The sequence below is a fragment of the Schistocerca gregaria genome, chromosome 4, assembly GCF_023897955.1.
Source record: "Schistocerca gregaria isolate iqSchGreg1 chromosome 4, iqSchGreg1.2, whole genome shotgun sequence".
NCBI classification, from domain to species: Eukaryota; Metazoa; Arthropoda; class Insecta; order Orthoptera; family Acrididae; genus Schistocerca; species Schistocerca gregaria.
Genome location: NC_064923.1, coordinates 109,278,919 through 109,295,513, shown reverse-complemented (window position 1 = coordinate 109,295,513; position 16,595 = coordinate 109,278,919). Strand labels below are relative to the sequence as shown.

The 16,595-nt window shown below is 43.8% G+C and overlaps 1 protein-coding gene across 1 annotated transcript in view; it reads left to right on the top strand.

Moving 5' to 3' along the window:
* The window catches only part of LOC126267344 (RNA-binding protein Raly-like), a 953,265-nt gene that overhangs the window by 823,676 nt on the left and 112,994 nt on the right, over positions 1–16,595 (top strand). Inside the window, exon 7 of the mRNA XM_049972467.1 lies at positions 9,855–9,983. Coding sequence (XP_049828424.1) covers positions 9,855–9,983 — 129 coding nt within the window. The remainder of the gene's footprint in view (positions 1–9,854; positions 9,984–16,595) is intronic.

The following is a 16,595-nucleotide window of genomic DNA, read 5'->3' as shown; positions in this document are numbered from 1 at the left end:
TCCTGAGAAAGATCTTGCAGAAAACGTGGCTGTAATCAGTAACTGAAAGTAAAAATGTTTGTACAATTTTTGTTTTAAATCAAGAGGAAACAGCTTTTCATATTTTCGTAGGGCATGCAGAGATGTCGACGCCTCGTTTCACATTGTACCTACTTGGTCAGTCCTATTTAGATTTTCATCTATTATTTCTCCTAGACTCTTCACTGTAGGAGAGAAGTTGGTATTTGCCTCATTTAGTGTTAAAAATGGTAGGGATACCTGATATTTCCGGCCCTTGAGTCTAGAATGACCAACCAGTACCGCTTGGGTTTTGGATGGGTTGTGCCTTAATCGCACATACCGTGTCCATTTTGATAGTGCACAAATATCGATACTCAAATTCTAGATAGCTGTTTTCAGAGTTGTTGATTTTGCCCTGGAGACAACCAGCGTACATGTGGTATTTACAGTAGGGCAAAACTGATGACATACTATTTACGTGCAATGAAAAGATTATAGGAGCTAATACTGAACCCTGTGGAATGCCTCATACTAGCTGCCTGCATTTTGACTTTATGGTGCCGCTCGCGACACTCTGTTGGAGAGACGACATTGCACGACACTTGGCGAGACATTTTTTGACAACAAAGCGAAAACACATTGTCAATATCTTTACTGTAGTAACCAGTTGGTTGGTTGATTTGGGTGAGGGGACTACACAGCGAAATCATCGGTCCCATCCGATTAGGGAAGGATGGAGAGGGAAGTCGGCCGTGCCCTTTCAATAAATCAGCCATGAATTGGCCTCAAACGATTTAGGGAAACCACGGAACACGTGAATCAGGATGCCTGGACGCAGGTTTGAACCATCGTTCTCTCGAATGCAAGTCCAGTGTGCTAACCACTGCGGCATCTCGCTCGGTACCAGCTAGTATTTAGAGTGAAACACACTACTGGACAGAAAGTAGTGCAAACTTGTTGAGGTTTCCATTTATTTCAAGGTTTATTGTTGTGACAGTTTACACAGAGAACATGAAATGTTTACATTTGCAGACCAATAGCACAAGCTATTCTGAGATACCAGGCATAAACCCATGCTGAAACACCCATACTATTATCTGGTGTAGCCTCTAAGGGCGGCAATGTAGGTGCTCACTCTGGCAGCCAGTCGATCGTAAAGATGGCGGACACTGTCCTGGGCACCATTACGCGACTCCTGATCGATCTTTTCACGTAGTACTGTAAGAGTTGTTGGCTGGCGAGCAAGACGAGTTCCGTCTAGTTTCATCAATCCCACTTGTGCTCGATGGCTCAAAATGGTTCAAATGGCTCTGAGCACTATGGGCCTTAACATCTGAGGTCATCAGTCCTCCAGAACTTAGACCTTTTTTTTGTCATCAGTCTAATGACTGGTTTGATGCGGCCCGCCGCGAATTCCTTTCCTGTGCTAACCTCTTTAGCTCAGAGCAGCACTTGCAACCTACGTCCTCAATTATTTGCTTGACGTATTCCAATCTCGGTCTTCCTCTATAGTTTTTGCCCTCTACAGTTCCCTCTAGTACCATGGAAGTCATTCCCTTATGTCATAGCAGATGTCCTATCATCCTGTCCCTTCTCCTTATCAGTGTTTTCCACATATGTCTTTCCTCTCCGATTCTGTGTAGAACCTCCTCATTCCTTACCTTATCAGTCCACCTAATTTACAACATTCGTCTATAGCACCACACCTCAAATGCTTCGATTCTCTTCTGTTCCGGTTTTCCCACAGTACATGTTTCACTACCATACAATGCTGTACTCCAGACGTACATCCTCAGAAATATCTTCCTCAAATTAAAGTTGGTATTTGATATTAGTAGACCTCTCTTGGCCAGAAATGCCTTTTTTGCCATAGCGAGTCTGCTTTTGATGTCTTCTTTGCTCCGTCCGTCATGGGTTATTTTACTGCCTAGGTAGCAGAATTCCTTCATTGACTTCGTGACCATCAATCCTGATGTTAAGTTTCTCGCTGTTCTCATTTCTGCTACTTCTCATTACCTTCGTCTTTCTCCGATTTAATCTCAAACCATACTGTGTACTCATTAGACTGTTCATTCCGTTCAGCAGATCATTTAATTCTTCTTCACTTTCACTCAGGATAGCAATGTCATCAGCGAATCGTATCATTGATATCCTTTCACCTTGTATTTTAATTCCACTCCTGAACCTTTCTTTTATTTCCATCATTGCTTCCTCGATGTAAATATGGAAGAGTAGGGGCGAAAGGCTACAGCCTTGTCTTACATCCTTCTTAATACGAGCACATCGTTCATGATCGTCCACTCTTATTACCCCTCTTGGTTGTCGTACATACTGTATATGACCCGTCTCTCCCTATAGCTTACCCCTACTTTTTTCAGTATCTCGAACAGCTTGCACCATTTTATATTGTCGAACGCTTTTTCCAGGTCGACAAATCCTATGAACGTGTCTTGATTTTTCTTGAGCCTTGCTTTCATTATTAGCCGTAAAGTCAGAATTGCCTCTCTCGTGCCTTTACTTTTCCTAAAGCCAAACTGATCGTCACCTAGCGCTTTCTCAATTTTCTTTTCCATTCTTCTGTATATTATTATTGTAAGCAGCTTCGATGCATGAGTTGTTAAGCTGAGTGTGCGATAATTCTCGCCCTTTTCAGCTCTTGCCGTCTTCGGAATTGTGTGGATGATACTTATCCGAAAGTCAGATGGTATGTCGCCAGACTCATATATTCTACCCACCAACGTGAATAGTCGTTTTGTTGCCACTTCCCCTAATGATTTTAGAAATTCTGATGGAATGTTATCTATCCCTTCTGCCTTATTTTTGACCGTAAGTCCTCCAAAGCTCTTTTAAATTCCGATTCTAATACTGGGTCTCCTATCTCTTCAAAATCGACTCCTGTTTCTTCTTCTATCATATCCGACAAATCTTCACCCTCATAGAGGCTTTCAATGTATTCTTTCCACCTATCTGCTCTCTCCTCTGCATTTAACAGTGAAATTCCCGTTGCACTCTTAATGTTACCACCGTTGCTTTTAATGTCACCAAAGGTTGTTTTGACTTTCCTGTATGCTGAGTCTGTCCTTCCGACAATCATAACTTTTTCGATGTCTTCACATTTTTCCTGCAGCCATTTCGTCTTAGCTTCCCTGCACTTCCTATTTATTTCATTCCTCAGCGACTTGTATTTCTGTATTCCTGATTTTCCGGGAACATGTTTGTATTTCCTCCTTTCATCAATCAACTGAAGTATTTCTTCTGTTACCCATGGTTTCTTCGCAGCTACCTTCTTTGTACCTATGTTTTCTTTCCCAACTTCTGCGATGGCCCTTTTTAGATATGTCCATTCCTCTTCAACTGTACTGCCTACTGCGCTATTCCTTATTGCTGCATCTATAACGTTAGAGAACTTCAACGTATCTCGTCATTCCTTAGAACCTCCGTATCCCACTTCTTAGCGTATTGATTCTTCCTGACTAATGTCTTGAACTGCAGCCTACCCTTCATCACTATTATATTGTGATCTGAGTCTATATCTGCTCCAGGGTACGCCTTACAATCCAGTATCTGACTTCGGAATCTCTGTCTGACCATGATGTAATCTAATTGAAATCTTCCCGTATCTCCCGGCCTTTTCCTAGTATACCTCCTCCTCTTGCGATTCTTGAACAGGGTATTCGCTACTACTAGCTGAAACTTGTTACAGAACTCAGTTAGTCTTTCTCCTCTTTCATTCCTTGTCCAAAGCCCATATTCTCCTGTAACTTTTTCTTCTGCTGCTTCCCCTGCAACTGCATTCCAGTCTCCCATGACTATTAGATTTTCGTCCCCCTTTACGTACTGCATTACCCTTTCAGTATCCTCATACACTTTCTCTATCTGTTCCTCTTCAGCTTGCGACGTCGGCATGTATACCTGAACTATCGTTGTCAGTGTTGGTCTGCTGTCGATTCTGATTAGAACAACCCGGTTACTGAACTGTTCACAGTAACACACCCTCTGCCCTACCTTCCTATTCATAACGAATCCTACACCTGTTATATCATTTTCTGCTGCTGTTGATATTACCCGATACTCATCTGACCAGAAATGCTTGTCTTCCTTCCACTTCACTTCACTTCACTGACCCCTACTATATCTAGATTGAGCCTTTGCATTTCCTTTTTCAGATTCTCCCTACCACGTTCGAGCTTATGAAATTCCACGCGCCGACTCGTAGAACGTTATCCTTTCGTTGATTATTCAATCTTTTTCTCATGGTAACCTCCCCCTTGGCAGTCCCCTCCCGGAGATCCGAATGGGGGACTATTCCAGAATCTTTTTCCGATGGAGAGATCATCATGACACTTCTTCAACTACAGGCCACATGTCCTGTGGATACACGTTACGTGTCTTTAACGCAGTGGTTTCCATTGCCTTCTGCATCCTCATGTCGTTGATCATTGCTGATTCTTCCGCCTTTAGGGGCAATTTCCTACCCGTGGGACAAGAGAGTGCCCTGAACCTCTATCCGCTCCTCCGCCCTCTTTGACAAGGCCGTTGGCAGAATGAAGCTGACTTTTTATGCCACCAATGCTGATGATTTATCAAAATTAAGGCGGTGGCGGGGATCGAACCCGGGACCGAAGGCGCTTTGATTTGAGTTAAAGACCCTACCCCTAGACCATAGGTACAACTTAGAACTACTTAAACCTAACTAACCTAAGGACATCTCACACAACCATGCCCGAGGCAGAGTTCGAACCTGAGACCGTAGCGGTCGCGCGGTTCTAGACTGAAGCGCCTAGAATCGCACGGCCACACCGGCCGGCCGTGCCCGATGGGAGACATGTATAGAGATTGTGCTGGCCAGGGAAGTTGGTGCACGTCTCGCACATCACGTTGAGTTCAGTGCGCAGTGTACAGGTGAGCATTATCCTGTTGGAAAAACTCATCACCTTCGTGTTCTAAGAAAGGCAAAGGAACAGGTCTAACAACATCTGCATGTACCGTGCGATGGTTAGCGTCCCTTCTAGAAACACCAAAGCTGTAGCTTATAGCACCCCAGACCGTAAGACCTAGGCCGGGGCCAGTGTGTCTTGGACGAGTGCACTCCATGAGACAGTACTCAGCAGGTCTACGTCGTACACACGGACGATCATAACTTGCATGCAGATAGAATGTGCTTTCATCGCTAAAGACCACGGCGTAGTTTCCAACTGATCCCCTCACGGCATCAGTCGAGAGCAAGTCGATGTTGTGGTGTGAGTGGAAGACGGGCAAAAGATCGGGTGCCCGTAGTCCGACTCCTAATAACTGGTTTGCAACAGTTCGTGTTGACACGTCAGCGCTCACAGGCCCTCTTATCTCTGAAGTCGTAGCTGTACGACCCGGCACTGCTACCGTTACAACACGACAATCCTGGCGGAGCTGCGTGGACGTCCACAACATCGTTTACGAGTGTGAGGATGTTAACGTGACCACTGATAACCAGCATCGCAGCAGTACGTCCGAAACGTGTGGAAGTTCTTCGAAAGGACCATCTCTCCACTCGGAAGGCAAAAATTTGGAATATGCCGTCATTGGATCAAACTCGATATCGTATTTACAGGTGTACTTTTCTTACGATGGTGAATATGCCCCACCAAATTTGTAGGATTCAAGTAAACGACGCTATCCATATGCCACAAAGGGCAGTTTTTTGAAATGCCGTCTCTGCTTCCGTATGCAGTTGCAGCATTCCCGGAAAATTGGCACTGTGATCCGTACTAACCGTTAGCCAGATTCACAGTCAAAATGCAAATTGGATACATTTGCGCCAGATTACGGCTAATCATGCAGTTCGACGTTCTTCTGAGTGTTTGAAAATGGGCTTTGTAGCATTGTATTACATACAACTTGCAGTTATAAATACTACATTCTATGGAAGAGGAAATCAAACAGTTTTTCTTACAAGGAAATCAAACAGTATTTCTTACAAGTGTTTAATGTGAATAGAATTCTTTACACACAGCGAATCAACAGGCGAGCGCTTCCCAGACTTTGTTCAGTGTGTCCGGTGTAATTGTTGCAACAAGTGCTTCAGTCCAGTTTCTTAATTCGGTTAGATCAATTGGTAGCGGAAGCAATAATACACGATCCTTTATCAATCTACAAAGGTGAAAATCGCTTGGCGTCAGATCAGATGAACGTGGAGGCCACGTGAAACAAACTCGCTCATCCGGGCCTTTCTGGCCAATGCAGCGATCTGGTACCACGTCGTTTGACCTGTAGCGTATTGAGGCGGGGCAATATTTTGCTACCAAATGAAGTTATTAGTTCAGCACCAAGAGAGGAAAGAGCTGTAGTTCTAGCGCATCAAGGTAATAAATGCCAGTTATAGTTCCTTCACCGAAAAAGAAAGGCACACAAACTTTCTCCCACGATATGGCACAAAAAACTTTCAATTTGGGAAAATCTCGTTGCAACTGTATCAGCTCGTGAGTATGTGCTGCCCCCCTCCACCCTCCCCCCAGATGTGCACATTACTTATGTTCACATTGCCACTTAGTGAAAAGTCAATTAATCACTGAAGACGGTACGATCCAGAGACTCTTCATCGTCATGCAGCAACATTTCATTTGCAAAATTGGCATCTAAGCCGCAGCCTATAGGCTTCAGAGGTAGCAACAAATGTGAACAAAAAAGACGTAATTGCAAAGGTCTCCTCAAAACTGTCCGCACAGACGTCACTGGAATCGATAATTCACGACTAGGGTTCCGAAATGATTTCTCGGTGGTAAGCGTGAAAGACTCTCTCACTCATTCACCATGATCTTCAGTCACTCTTGGTAGTCCTGTACTCTTCCCTTTGCAAAGGCAGAAGTTGTTGCGGCGCGGCGGTTCTTACCGTTTCTTAACGATGGACCTGCACCTACCTGTGAACATTGTCTCAGCATATCGTCAGTAGAAAAGCCGAGTGAAACCTACTGTACTTCGACGTGAACCAGGCTGCAATTAAAGTCACTAATCTACGTTTCGCGAGAAACACGAAATGAAAGGTTGCAAATTTTGTCCTCAATTAATACACTCCTGGAAATGGTAAAAAGAACACATTGCCACCCGTGTGTCAGACCCACCGTACTTGCTCCGGACACTGCGAGAGGGCTGTACAAGCAATGATCACACGCACGGCACAGCGGACACTCCAGGAACCGCGGTGTTGGCCGTCGAATGGCGCTAGCTGCGCAGCATTTATGCACCGCCGCCGTCAGTGTCAGCCAGTTTGCCGTGGCATACGGAGCTCCATCGCAGTCTTTAACACTGGTAGCATGCCGCGACAGTGAGAACGTGAACCGCATGTGCAGTTAACGGACTTTGAGCGAGGGCGTATAGTGGGCATGCGGGAGGCCGGGTGGACGTACCGTCGAATTGCTCAACACGTGGGGCGTGAGGTCTCCACAGTACATCGATGTTGTCGCCAGTGGTCGGCGGAAGGTGCACGTGCCCGTCGACCTGGGACCGGACCGCAGCGACGCACGGATGCACGCCAAGACCGTAGGATCCTACGCAGTGCCGTAGGGGACCGCACCGCCACTCCGCAGCAAATTAGGGACACTGTTGCTCCTGGGGTATCGGCGAGGACCATTGGCAACCGTCTCCATGAAGCTGGGCTACGGTCCCGCACACTGTTAGGCCGTCTTCCGCTCACGCCCCAACATCATGCAGCCCGCCTCCAGTGGTGTCGCGACAGGCGTGAATGGAGGGACGAATGGAGACGTGTCGTCTTCAGCGATGAGAGTCGCTTCTGCCTTGGTGCCAATGATGGTCGTATGCGTGTTTGGCGCCGTGCAGGTGAGCGCCACAGTCAGGACTGCATACGACCGAGGCACACAGGGCCAACACCCGGCATCATGGTGTGGGGAGCGATCTCCTACACTGGCCGTACACCACTGGTGATCGTCGAGGGGACACTGAATAGTGCACGGTACATCCAAACCGTCATCGAACCCATCGTTCTACCATTCCTAGACCGGCAAGGGAACTTGCTGTTCCAACAGGACAATGCACGTCCGCATGTATCCCGTGCCACCCAACGTGCTCTAGAAGGTGTAAGTCAACTACCCTGGCCAGCAAGCCGTTCCACAGGACTACATCCAACATCTCTACGATCGTCTCCATGGGAGAATAGCAGCCTGCATTGCTGCGAAAGGTGGATATACACTGTACTAGTGCCGACTTTGTGCATGCTCTGTTGCCTGTGTCTATGTGCCTGTGGTTCTGTCAGTGTGATCATGCGATGTATCTGACCCCAGGAATGTTTCAATAAAGTTTCCCGTTCCTGGGACAATGAATTCACGGTGTTCTTATTTCAATTTCCAGGAGTGTATATTCTGAAACTTAGGTGACCAAGTATCACTGCCAAGCCCGTGCTAGTCTTAAAACAACCACTCACAATCTCTTTCACTCATGTGAGGAAGTTTATGGTGCTGCATTTCCCGGAAACACAATAGCTACAAAAATACTGATTGTTTTAGATTGATAATGCTTGCGAAATATTAAGTCAGTCGGTACCAAATGCAGTCACAGTTTTTAGCCACCGACCTGCTCAATACGCCACGCGGAATATATGTCTTGTCTCGTCTCAAAATGCACATAAAAATGCCGAAATTTCTACACACCCGTCGGGATAATTATGCCATCAATTTCCAACACTTTTGATGTATGAAACACTGATAGATCCGACAACTTATCATTTCCATCTGAACCACTACTGCACATGTCCGATCTCTTTCATGGCTAAGCTTCGACCCCTCTGTAGAATACTCTGTCTTCTTTACCAGCAGAGAAAGGCGCGCGGAGAATATTGCTTTACCATTAGTTCAGTTTACTCAACAGCCAATAGGAAATCAACATTCTCCCGCGTCAATCCGCGCTTTTCATCAATAACCAATTGCAAAACAGTAAACCTAACGACTGCACTTTTTACCGATGTAATTATCTAATTTGCTGAAGTTTTGTTTATGCATAAAGTTATTTACTTTGTTCATTTATACCTGAATTAACTTTCCCTTTACCCTAAACTTACTTTACAAACCTATTCTACAAAAACCCCCTTTGCTTATATCCGTACTTCTTCGAAATGTTCCCACACTAAATTCTACTACATAACTCTTTAAACAATTATCTTCATATTAACCTTAAACCACACTCACGCATCATTCATAGTGCTAAAACACATTTACAACGTAAAAAGACATAATAACACTTTATGAAAATACTAGAACAGTTTATGAAAAACGTTCAATTACTTTAGTGCACTCTAGTGGGCACAATCGAAACTAAAATCACTGTCCCCCTATCCAATGTTGTCCTCTATCGGCCGATACATTAACTACGTTCGCGTCCAGTCTCTCGTCACCATCTGTGGCTATCCAGCTCTGAGACCCAACTCCCACCTAACCGCCTCCAAGCAGGATCGTTATATGGCGCTACTCCTCAGTGTCTTTAAACTGATGTCACCCTCTATGGATGTTATTATCACTTAGAGGATTACAATGGAACTGAATATGTAACACATGTTGCACTGTAACAACAGATAAGTACTTGCAAACTGTAAAAGACAAAAAGCTTTCTGTTCACTAGTCACCATGGTTACTAATAGCGCTTTGTAACGGAAGACGCAGGAAATAGTGCGTTGCAAGGGTACAGGTAAACAAACAAAAATTTGAGTATCATGTAGTGAATTATTTGTAAGTAAAACCGCGACATTCATTTTGAAACAACCCAGAACTTAACATTCTTAACAACACAGGTTTTCTCTCTCCATCTGGCTATGAACACCTTGCTTTTACCCTTTATTTCGCATTTGGTAAAGCCTGAGTTTCTTGTGGTTACAGGTAACCCTGACATTCTCATCTGCGGGAACTGCCGTGAGATGTTCACCGAGCTTCAAGAACTTTTGGAACACAAGAAGACGTACTGCAAGCTGCGATTCACGTGCAAGTGCCACACGCTGGCGGATAACAGTAAGTGATCCATGCTGTGATGTGTATTCACTTACTGATTTTGCATTGTGAGAGCTGTCTTTGTCAATACTGCAAACTGGTCCTTCCTTCACAATATTTTTAAAATTACTCCCTAACGCTGTGCCATCGCTGACAGGACACGAATTTCTACTCTAACACACACGCTTGACTGTTGTATTAGATTTAAAACTGTTGAATTTCATGCTGTAACAAATATATTCGGCGAAAGACCAACAACAACTCAACCATCCAGATTTTCAAAATTCGTTACGTTTTATCATCGCAAGCGTGTGATTTTCAATAGATAATTAATATATGATTAAAGAAGTCTCCTTGGATACTCGCCGTCGTTCGTAGCGATAAGTTTCGTATCCCTCTTTAGGCCTGATAAGTAAAATTAAACGTTGCAGAAGTTGGTACATAACAATTTATAGTAAATGTGAAACGTCCCCTTTGGAAAATTAATAAAGTACTGTGCTGGAAAACCTCTACGTTATTTGATTTTCAGACAGCTGAACGTACTCAGACATTTCTCTCTTTACTTATTCTGATCAACACTAAACTGACACACAATATTCTTAGCGCAACGCAGTCTGACTTTCAATAATCCCTACAAATGAATGGCCCTGACTAACAGTTACCTATACCTTTCATGAATCACTTACCTCGCAAAAATATTCGTTACTCGAACTGCTGCAACACAGCGAGCGCCAATACTGCCAGCTAAATAAAAGATTCTAACTACTGAAGGCATTAACTACTGATAGGCATAGCAAATGAAAGATTTTGATAGAGAACAAACACTGTATTTACCTTAATAATATTCAAAAGTCATTATATATATATATATATATATATATATATATATATATATATATATATATATATATATATCAGTTCATGACATCCAGTCTTACAAATTTACTCTCTCTGATGGACACACGTCCAGATCATCCGCTCTCAAAACTCCGCCATCTCTCTCCCCACATCCACCACTGCTGGCGGCTCACCTCCAACTGCGCAACGCTACCGCTGTTCACATCCAACTGCCCAACACTAAAAAAGCAAAATTTTCAAAAATGCAAAGCAGCCACAGACTGCATACAACACAGTCAGTGATTTTCATACAGAGCGCTACGTGGCGTTACCAACTGCGCAAAGCTACGCGCTGTTCACATCCAACTGCCCAACACTACAATAGCAAAATTTCCAACAATGCATAGCAGCCACAGACTGCACACAACAGTCAGTGATTTTCATACAGAGCGCTACGTGGCGTTACCAACATAAAAACCTAACAGCCTACTTACAAATGTTACACGTAGTGCAGGAGATCGGTTAGTAATATTCTCGTACGTTAAGGCTACGCACTGAAACTCGCTCTAAAGGGTGGGTAAATTGACGTGTTATTAGCTAATTGAATAAACCACTTCTCACATATCCCAGTAAGGAAACCACGAAGCATATGCCTGATTCAGAAACATAAACCGAGTAGCTTAAAGATAGTAACATACTTCTCGTTTATCTAAATATTAGTTTTTCTGGCTGATTTTAACTACCTCTGCTCGACAATTCATCATTAAAATACCGTCTGCCGTAAAGTTTCACAGCAATATCGGCGATACTTTTATCGTAAATTGTTCATGTCGAGTAATGTTTTTAGTGTTAATTCCATACTTTTCGATGTTTCACTGATACTTTTACGCTGTATATTACAGCATCTCCGAGCCTTGTGAAACACTCTACTCCATAACGGCAGTGCGTCTGTGTGTGTGTGTGTGTGTGTATGTGTGTGTGTGTGTGTGTGTGTGTGTGTGTGTGTGTGTGTCGGCGAGCGCGTTTGTGTGCCCGCCCACTCCACTGAAACTCTGATGAATTTTTATATTTCGGGCTCGTTTGACGTTACCAAGCGTCGCCCACCGGTTGGGGAATCCGCTGTCAGAGGACAGTTGTATACTGTTTACACCGTAAACAACGTGTTATTTGACCAGTAGACAAAGCAGCGTGGACCACGCACCGTAGCTCTTTTAACGGGACCTTCCTCACATATTTGTTGTAGTCCTTTGTTACACAATGTGTCCCAAAACACTGTACTCAGTTCTTGAACGTTCGTTTAGAAAATGAGAAACAAGGAAAACAGTATGTAGGTCTCCCAGAAAGCAGACGTTCCATGTATTCACGCGTCGACATGGTTTGTTACATTACGAGAAATAAGTACAAATGTGTTGTCAAAATGCAAAAAAAATTGAATTAGTTAGTATAACTGCGATTTTACGAAGTAGTCATCAAAACATTTGTACTGAAATATGGCTGACGTAGCTATAATAAATAAATAATAGATATCAAAAGATTATTACAAAAATGGTTTATGCCTTAGAAGTAAATCATAGTTTTAGAGCCATAGCTCTGGTCAGTTGTTATGTCGATTTATCGAACGCTGATTTTAGTATATGGAGCGATGAATACTAGTGTGCAAAACAAAAGGACGAAGTGACATCCACATGATCTGTCACTACCAAGTAACACAGCTCGAGTAAACTCGGACCATAGGTAGAAATAACTGTTAGAGTATAGTACAAAATGTAAGTGGAAGAAATGAGCAATGAGACGAACAGAGATGATGCTTTTATTCAAAGAAAATAATTTCACTGAAGTCACCGCATTTATGAGGGTTCCCAAGACGGAACATAGTTCGGAACAGGATGTGTGATCACCAGTGCGCGCTACGAGTTTACTAAGGAGTTCTTGTGGAAGGGTGTTCCATCCTTCCAGCAGGGCAGTTGACAGCTGCTGGATGGTCCTTCGTACATGACAACGTGCTGGAATACATCACCCCAACCCTTACCTCAGGTGCTCGATGGGTTGTGAGTCCCAGATATTCGCCGAATATCCTCTCGTTCCAACAGCCCCTCCACCTCTGTGTGGTAGATGCATTTCTAGCGCGTGCACAGGCACCAACAAGCATCCAGATGTTTTCAGCCGCACCGGCGTCTGAATGGAAGACGTTACCATAATAAAACCTTGTCATCCCTGTGATCAGCAAGATAGCATGCATGCTGTCCGTGGTGATGACATAACTTATTAATGACCGTGTCCCGTCTTTTGTAATGTCCAGGGGACCATCATGAGTCACGGTGACGGGAGTGTAATTATTGCCCCCGAGAAAGTGTCAAAAATGTTTCAGATGGCTCTAAGCACTAAGGGACTTAACATCTAAGGTCATCAGTCACCTAGACTTAGAACTACTTAAAACTAATCGAATAACATCACACACATTCATGCCCGAGGCAGGATTCGAGCCTGCGACCGTAGCAGCAGCGCGGTTCCGGATTGAAGCACCTAGAACCGCTCGACCACAGCGGCAGGCGGAAAAGTGTCACATTTCTTCGCCTCACTGCGCATTTCTTTAACTTACCTTGATTACTATACTGTAACCGTTGTTTCCGTGTATGGTCCAAGTTTCACCGAGCTGCATTATCTGGGAGTATCAAATCATGCGAAAGTTCCTTCCCACCTTCATCACGGAACACCGGTGTGGTAAAGCTTCGTATTCAGATAAGGCTATTCCAGCGAAACGCAACATAGTTTCGAAAGTTAATTTCTCCTTCCGCTTAAAGTGATATTGTATATTTAAAGCGTCTGCCTGCAAAAATACAAGTCAGTTCTTAAGTGGCACGGCAGTTGCTGATTGTATGATTTTAAACGTACGTAAACATTTTTAAAACGTTTCAAAACTCCTAGGTAAATACAATCATTTTATTCATTTTATGCACAAATAAACGTAGTTCGCCACGCCAAAAGAAATTTTTATGAATTTTCATTCGCTACAACAAGTCAACCAAGTGACATTTCTCTTCATTTTATTGCTGGTGCCACCTAAATAGTTTGATCCGACTAACAAACATCTTTATAATGTGTATCAATCTAATTCACAAAATACAGAGGCAAGTTTGCTCTTAGATCAACAAAATTTATATTGTAAAGGAAGAGGTACTCGGTTACGCTGGTAAAACCTCGTATGTCCTGCAGGAAGAAGCTATCTGAGAGATTACAACTTTTTGCCTGAGAAGAACTCGTTTCGGGCGTGGAATTTTCAAAAACATCTATCCTCTTACCTCCTCAGCTATGTTTGTTCCGTCTCTCGCTCCCTGTAACCCCTTCTTGTTCTGACCGAAGACTGCTTTACTCGTCTTTGCTTCTCCAACTTTGAATTTTCTATAACATTTGCTACGTATTCGTCAGATACCAACTGCACTGTATAATAACAGTTTCAATGAATTGGACAACTTCATTTTTTTCTTGTATGCCTTCTTCCTAGCTGTGTCGGTGTTTTAGTGCGTGAACTTCAGTGCAAGTAATAATGGGCACCAAAAACAATTAAACTACGGAATTAAACACGAGTCGTCCACTCAGGTGGCAGAAGTCATGGGATACCTCGTAATATCGTGACGGACCTTCCGCCCTGTTTAGTGTAGCAGCCGGACGTGGCATGGATTCAACAAATTGTTCGAAGTCCTCTGCAGAAACACTGAGACATGCTGCCTCTACAGCCGTCCATAATTGCGAACGTGTTGCCAGTTCACTATTTTGTGCACTAACTGACCTCTTGATCGTGTCTAACAGATGTTCGATGGGATTTATCTCAGGAGACTTGGTGGCCAAATTATGAACTCGAAAGTTCTACAAACCAACTACGAAGAACAGTAGGCCGGTAACATGACGCATTGTCATCCATAAAAATCCCATTATTGTTTGCGAACATGAAGTCCAGGAATGGCTGAAAATGGTCCCTAAGTAGCCGAACGTAACCATTTCCAGTCAATGGTCGGTTTAGTTGGACCAAAGGACCCTGTGCATTCGATATGCAGCCATTACCAGCTGGCATAGTGCCTCGGTGACAACTTGGGGAGGTCTACGCCACACTCAAACCCTACCACAGCTGGTACTAGCGGAAATCGGGACTCACTTGACCAATCAAGGACTTCCTAGTAGTCTAGATAATAACGTATATGGTCACGAGCATAGAAAATGCGCTAGGGGCGATGTCTTGCTGTTAGGAAAGGCACTTGCAGAGGTAGTCTGCTGCCATACCCCATTAACGCCAAATTTCGCCGCACAGTCCTAACAGATATCTTAGTCGTACGTCTCACATTCGTTTCTACGGCTATTTCTCGAAAGGTTGCTTGTCTATTAGCACTAACAACTCTACGCAAACGCTGCTGCTCTCGGTTGCTATGTGCAGGCCTTGCGTTAGCCGTGGTGAGAGTAAATCCCTGAAATTTGGTATCCTCGGCACACTATTAACACTGTGGATATCAGAATATTGAATTCCCTGACGTTTTCCGAAATGAAAAATCTGATGTATCTAAATCCAACTACCATTCCGCATTCAAAGTCTGTACTTCCCGCCGTGCGGCCATAATCACGTCCGAAACCCATTCATATGGAACACCTGAGTACAAATGACAGCGCCGCCAATGCACTGCCTTTTTATACCTTGTGTACTCGATACTACCGCTTTCTGTATGTGTGCATACCACTAACTCTTGTCGTTTGTCACTTCACTGCATGCTCGGTACTGCCTGGCCAAAATAAAAAAAATGGTTCAAATGGTTCTGAGCACTATGGGACTCAACTGCTGAGGTCATCAGTCCCCTAGAGCTTAGAACTACTTAAACCTAACTAACCTAAGGACATCACACACATCTATGCCCGAGGCAGGATTCGAACCTGCGACCGTAGCGGTCGCGCGTTTCCCGACCGCAGCGCCTAGAACCGCTCGGTCACTCCGGCCGGCAAAAAATAAAAATCCAGTTTATATATGTCATGAGAAACTTCAGTCGTGTTATCCTAGCCGACTTACTATCCACACTAACAAATATAATTTCCCAGGCACCACGCTGCTGCGTTCCGGTGAACCTTGCTAGAAACCACTGTTGTCTAAAGGTTAGTGTTGTTGTGGTCTCCCGTCGCTAGTCTACTCTGAGCAAATCTCTTCATCTCTGTATGACTACTGAATCCTATATACATTTCAAAACTGTATTCTACATCGGCCTCTACCCACAGTTATTACCTCCTTCCTCCCCACTTCCCACCATTACCAACCAAGGTTCTGTTGTATCAGCTGACCGCTTCTTGTACTCAAGTTACATTTTTCTCCATTTCGGTTCAGTACCACCTGATTAGTTTCTCTGTATAGCCACTCAATGTTGAGGATTCTTCGATAGCAGCACGTTTCAAAAGGTTCGTTTCCCTTTTTGTCTGAACCGCTTACTGTCCATGTTTCACTACCATACAAGGCTACACGCTAGATCAATACCTTCAGAAAACATATCTTAATATTTTAATTTATGTTCAATGTCGACAGCTTTCTCTTCTTCAAAAATACTTTCCTTGTTGTAGCCCTTCTGCGTTTCGTATCCTCTACTTCTTCCATCATCAATTATTTTGCTGCGAAAAGGGCAGAACTCTTTTACTCGTTTTGGTTGTAATACCTCGTGTCATTAGGCTTCATTGCATTACCCTTACTTTCCTTTACGTTCATTTTAAAGTGTTTTGTAACACGTTATCCATTCCGTGCAACTGCTGTTCCATGTCGTTCGCCGTCAGTGA